The 6,000-nt window shown below is 47.3% G+C and overlaps 1 protein-coding gene across 2 annotated transcripts in view; it reads left to right on the top strand.

The window, feature by feature from the left end:
• Positions 1-4,579: 4,579 nt before the first annotated feature.
• The window catches only part of SAE1 (SUMO1 activating enzyme subunit 1), a 73,309-nt gene continuing 71,888 nt past the window's right edge, over positions 4,580-6,000 (top strand). Inside the window, exon 1 of one of the 2 annotated variants that reach the window (XM_030873803.3) lies at positions 4,580-4,808. In XM_030873803.3, coding sequence (XP_030729663.1) covers positions 4,711-4,808 — 98 coding nt within the window. In that variant the 5' untranslated portion in view covers positions 4,580-4,710. The remainder of the gene's footprint in view (positions 4,809-6,000) is intronic. The other variant, XM_060289348.2, reaches the window with a different exon arrangement.

The following is a 6,000-nucleotide window of genomic DNA, read 5'->3' as shown; positions in this document are numbered from 1 at the left end:
AAGATACAGTATACTATAACTCATAGGACAAAAAAGGGCCTATTAAAAGTCCCAAATATAAAAATTTTTGACAGAATAAAATAAAATTAAAATTATCAAATGGCTCTTCTCATTCTGTCCCTGAACTTCAAACCATCTGCACCTGCATCTCATCCTCTAGAGTAAGATATGGGGTAAGGTCATGATTGGAGGCTGAATTGGGGGTCAGGAAGGCAGTTAGGAAAGGGTCTTTCCTAGGAGGCCCAGCAATATTTGGAAGAAACATGACAAATCTGAAGAGGCATGTGCTTCCCAAACTTGCTCATTTCAAAGACAGCCTCAAATTATTCTAAGCAAAGCAGTGCTCATTCTGGAAGAGTTGACTTGCATCTTTAGTGCTCAGGATCCTGAATTTTATTTTATTTTATTTTTTTGCTGAGCCAGTGGCTTGCAGAATCTTAGTTTCCCGACCAGGGATTGAACCTGGGCCCTCCACAGTGAAAGCACAGAGTCCTAACCACTGGACCACCAGGGAATTCCCTAGGATCCTGAATTTTTTACATTCTCTGTTTGCCTCAAAGTACAATGATCACATATTGCAATTATCAAATAGATTTCCAGGCTTAAAAAAAAATAAAGAGACTTCCCTAGTGGTGCAGTGGTTAAGAATCCGCCTACCAGTGCAGGGGACATGGGTTCGAGCCCTGGTCCGGGAAGATCTCACATGCCGTGGGGCTACTAAGCCCGTGCGCCACAACTACTGAGCCTGCGCTCTAGAGCCCGCGAGCCACAACTACTGAGCCCCTGTGCCACAACTACTGAAGCCCGCGCGCCTAGAGCCTGTGCTCCGCAACAAGAGGAGAAGCCACAGTGAGAAGCCCACACACCTCAACGAACAGTAGCCCCTGCTCGCTGCAACTAGAGAAAGCCCGTGTGCAGCAAGACACAATGCAGCCAAAAAAAAATAAATACATAAATAAATTTATGAAAAAATAAAATAAAAAGACCATACACAAAACTAATACAATGTTATATGTCAATTATATCTCAGTTTTTAAAAAATTCATGATCTGGTTTCTCAATGATCCCTTTGTCCCCTGGGGTCACCATGGCACAGTCACCTGACTTCTTTTCATTCCTCCAGAGTCTGTTTGGTCATTACTTCCTCTGAGAGATGTTCCCTGAAACCACAGTACAAAATACTCCCCCTAGAGGTTATATATTGCCTAGTACAGGGCTGGGCATTGAGGACATCCTCAGGGAAATGTAAATGAATAAACCTATCAGATAGACTAAATTCAGAAAAATGGAGAGTGAGTTCACATTCTCACAATATTATTTCCTGACTCCTACACTAAGCCAGACACTGTCAAAGCTCCTTCTTTTCCTTGACAGCACTTCTCAAAGTTTCTGTTTATTTTTCTGCCACTTTCAGCAGAGAAAGGAACTAAAGTCAGGGAGAGAAAGAGAATTGGGGTTGGGCAAAAACGGAGAGAATAGGAGAAGAGAGAATTGGGTGGGGAGAATATTCGGGTTATCTAATGCTCTGTAGCAAGTGATCAGCAAACTTGCGCCGCAGGGCTTTCTGGTTCTTAGTTCCCCAACCAGGGGAACTGGGGCCCAAGCAGTGAAAGCGGCCAAGTCCTAACCACTGGACCACCAGGGAATTCGCAGCAAACAATTATTTTTCTTACAGATCAGCACTTTGGGCACGGCTTGGCAAAAATGGCTTCTCTCTCCTCCCTCTGGGGTGACTTGACTGTTTGCCAGAGGGTCTCCTTCCAAGACGGCTCACTCACGTGTCCAGCAAGATGGTGCTGGCTGTTGGCTGGGGCTGTTGGCCGGGCTGAGGGTCAGAAGCTTTGGTTCCTCTCCATATGGACGTCTCCATAAGGTGCTTTGTCTTGTGCTAGTATGGAGGCTGGGGTTAAGAGCAAGTGTCCCAACAGAAAGTGGAAGATGACCACTTCCTTTTTTTAAAAACAGCTTCACTGAGATATTCGCAGACCATGCAATTCAGTCGTTTAAAGTGTACAATTTGGGCTTCCCTGGTGGCGCAGTGGTTGAGAGTCCGCCTGCCGATGCAGGGGACGCAGGTTCGTGCCCCGGTCCAGGAATATCCCACATGCAGCGAAGCGGCTGGGCGCATGAGCCATGGCCGCTGAGCCTGTGCGTCCGGAGCCTGTGCTCCGCAATGGTAGAGGCCACAACAGTGAGAGGCCCGCGTACCTCAAAAAAAAAAGAAATGCTGTAAAGTGTACAATTCAGTCATTTTGGGTGTATTACATTATTAATTTTTTAAAAATTGTGGTAAAAATGTATAACATACAATCCACCATTTTAACCAGTTTTAAGTGAACAATTCAGTGGCATTAAGTACATTCACAGTGTCATGCAACCATCACCACTACCTACTTCTTTTTCATCACCTTTTGTATCTGGGTTCGTTCACTTAGCATAATATTTTCAAGGTTCATCCAAATTGTGGCATGTATCAGTGCTTCATCCTTTTTTATGGGTGAATATTATTCCATTGTATTGATTTACCACATTTTATTTATCCATTCATCACCTGATGGATGGATTTGGTTGTTTCACATTTGGCTATTGTGAATAATGTTGCCATGATGATTGGCATACAAATATCTGTTTGAGTCTCTGCTTTCAATTCTTTGGGTATATGCCTAAGAGTGGAATTGCTGGGTCCTATGATAATTCGACGTTTAGCTTTTTGAGGGGAGGCTGCCCATTTCTTAATGGCTGGACTCAGAAATTGGCCCAGCATTCACTTCTACCATATTCTATTTTTTAAAAAATAAATTTATTTATTTATTTATTTTTGGCTACGTTGGGTCCTTGTTGCTGCGCGCGGGCTTCTTCTAGTTGTGGCGAGCGGGGGATACTCTTCATTGTGGTGCCAGCTTCTCATTGTGGTGCCTTCTCTTGTCATGGAGCACAGGCTCTAGGTGCACGGGCTTCAGTAGTTGTGGCATGTGGGCTCAGCAGTTGTGGCTCATGGGCTCTAGAGTGCAGCCTCAGTAGTTGTGGTGCACGGGCTTAGTTGTTCCACGGCATGTGGGATCTTCCTGGACCAGGGCTCGCGCCCGTGTCCCCTGCATAGGCAGGCGGATTCTTAACCACTGCGCCACCAGGGAAGTCCCTCCATATTTTTTGAATGATACATTTTTAAAAAATATTTATTTATTTGGCTGTGCCGGGTTTTAGTTGAGGCATGAGGGATGTTTACGTGTGGCATGTGATGTCTTAGTTGCAGCATGTGGGATCTAGTTCCCTGACCAGGGGTCGAACCTAGGCCCCTTGCATTGGGAGTATGGAGTCTTAACCACTGGACCTCCACGGAAGTCCCTTGAATGATATTTTGACCTCTGATGAATTGCTACTCTTTTCTGAGTCTCAGAGTCATATTGTAAAAGGGGAGGAAATATCTATCTCTGAGGTTCATAGGGTATGTACCTCACTGGACAAGGTCAGAGCACATAGTAGGAGCTTAATGTACCACCAGCAGTATAACCTCCTGAGGAAGCACGTGGGCCTGGATTTGAATCCTAGCTTCACTACTTCTAAGATATAAGACTTTGTTCAGGCCACTAATATCAATACTTAACTTTGCTGGACCTCAGACTCTTTAGCTGTGAAATGGGAATATTAAAGAATTTATCTACTCTTGCAAGGGTTAGAGAAATAATCCATATAAAACCCATTTAAATTCCATGAGAGGGCAGCTATTTTTAATTCTTATTTAAAAATTAAAAAAAAATTTTTTTACTGTTCTACCCCTAGCACAGAGACTGATTGTTGACAAGCACGTTCTAGGGATTGAACCAGGGCCCTTGGTAGTGAGAGCGCAGAGTCCTAACCCTGGACTGCCAGGGAATTCCCAAACAAGTTCCTAATAAGTATTTGTTGAATGAATAATAAAAAGGTATTTTGCCTAGGGAAAATACATATTAGCTATTATTAGCTATTACTAACCTACAAGATTCCCCACCTGCTTCATATTATGATTTAATCTCTTACCACCCTCTCACTCTGCTCCAGCCACCCTGCCCTCTCCACAGCTCCTTAATTACGTTAGCATGTGCCAGCCTCAGGGCCTTTGCAGCTGCTGTTCTGTCCAGGAATGCTACATTTCCCAGTTATCTACCCAGCTTGTTTCTACGGTTCCTTCAGATCTCTGCTCAACAATCACCTGTCACCCTGTAGTCCCATATCCTGTTTTAATTTTCTCCAAAACATTTATTGAGGGCCTGATTTATATATTTTTTCCTTTGGGAACGTAAGTTTTTCCTCAAGGGAACGTAAGTTCCATGAGGGCAGGATTTTATCTATTTTACTCACCACCCTATTTCACAACAACCCCGTTACCGGGATTTCGGCAGACGCTCCATTTTACTTGCTGAATTGAAGGCCTCATAAACAACCACTTGGGTATCCTTGTGGGGCCAGAAGCCGCGCGGATTTTTGGCCAGGATTGGCAGGAGACTCCATCACGTGACTGGCTGATGCCCGCCCACCTCGGAGGCTAAGGAGGTCCACGTGGTTCCAGGGTCCAGGGGCAGGCGGGGCTTGGAGAAGGTAGTGCGCAGGCGCGATCCCTGGCGCAGGCGCAGATGCGGCCTGGGCGCGCGGCCCGTGGCGGTTGGCGGCTTGTGGGGCCGGCGGGCGGTTGCCGTGAGCAGGACCAGAGCTCCGGCGCTGAGAGCCGGCGCCATGGTGGAGAAGGAGGAGGCAGGCGGCGGTATCAGCGAGGAGGAGGCGGCTCAGTATGACCGGCAGATCCGTCTCTGGGGATTGGAGGCCCAGAAACGGTAAGGGCCGGTGCGGCTTGTGGGACTGAGGGTTTGGAGGGTGGTCTGGCCTGAGGCGTTGGGGAGCCGGAGGGTTTAATTTGAAGAGAGGAGGCGGGAATCGTGTACCCGGCCGTGGTCGCCTTCCTGAGAGGACTGGAGGGGTTGATTTGGGATGTTTCCTCGGAAGGTATGGGAAGCGGGGACGTCCTAGGTGGTGGGAGGGCTGTTCCGAGGAATTGGCGACCTCTAGAAGGGGAGCTGGGGGAGTTCTGAGCGATCCGGAGGATGCAGACTCAGGAACTCGACGCCCGAAGGGAGCGATGGTGGCGTTTGGATCGGGGTTGGGGACTTAGGGAATAGGAGGGGCCAGGAATGCATGGAAACGATGAAAGTGGCGGGGGGGCATAGTTCAATCATTCATAGGTAGTGGAAGCCTGTTCTCTGCTGGTTGCTGGGGAGACTGGCGAGCCCAGTAGATGAGAGTTTGCATTCATTTTTGTGGCCTCTAAGGAGTGGGCCAGTCTGAAAGAGTGAGGGTTTTTTCCGAGGGGTTTTGGAGCAAGTAATTTCAAGTGAGGTTCCTGAGAGGCACGGAGAGTCTGGGGGTGCTGGAGGTACCCGAAGAGATTGCTTGTGTCTAGATCTGGGGGTGTGTCCCGAGAGGACAGGATTGGGGATACCTTGGGTATGGGGGAGTAATTATCGGAGGGGATGAGGTCTTTGAAAGAGGTGGTCGATATGATCAGATATTTATTGAGCACCTGCCACCGGCGCTGAGCGGGTATTAATGAACTAGGCAGACTCCTTGCCCACATGGAGCTTACGTTCCGGTGGGGGAGGCAATGCACATAAAAAATAATAAAATATTAGGCAATGCAAGTGCTAGGGAGAAAAAATAAAGCAGGGAAAGAGGATCAATAACGGATGGTGGGGTGGGAGAGCTATTTTGATAGGGTGGCCAGGGGAGGCCTCTGAAGAGGTAACATTGAGCCTCGGACCTGTATGAAAGGAAAGAGCCCTGTGGCCATCTGGGAGGATCTTCCTAGCATAGGGGACAAGTGTAAAATCCTAGAGGCCAGAGCATGCTTGGCAAATGAGAGCAACAGGGTGGCTGGAACCAAATGAGGGGTACCTTTTTTTTTCTTTTTTAAATTAATTAATTGATTGATTTTGGGCTGCGTTGGGTCTTCGTTGCTGCGCGCGGGCTTTT

Source organism: Globicephala melas, chromosome 19, assembly GCF_963455315.2.
Source record: "Globicephala melas chromosome 19, mGloMel1.2, whole genome shotgun sequence".
Classification (NCBI taxonomy): domain Eukaryota; kingdom Metazoa; phylum Chordata; class Mammalia; order Artiodactyla; family Delphinidae; genus Globicephala; species Globicephala melas.
Note: the sequence above shows the minus strand (reverse complement) of the source record. Positions and strands in the feature narration are given on the sequence as shown.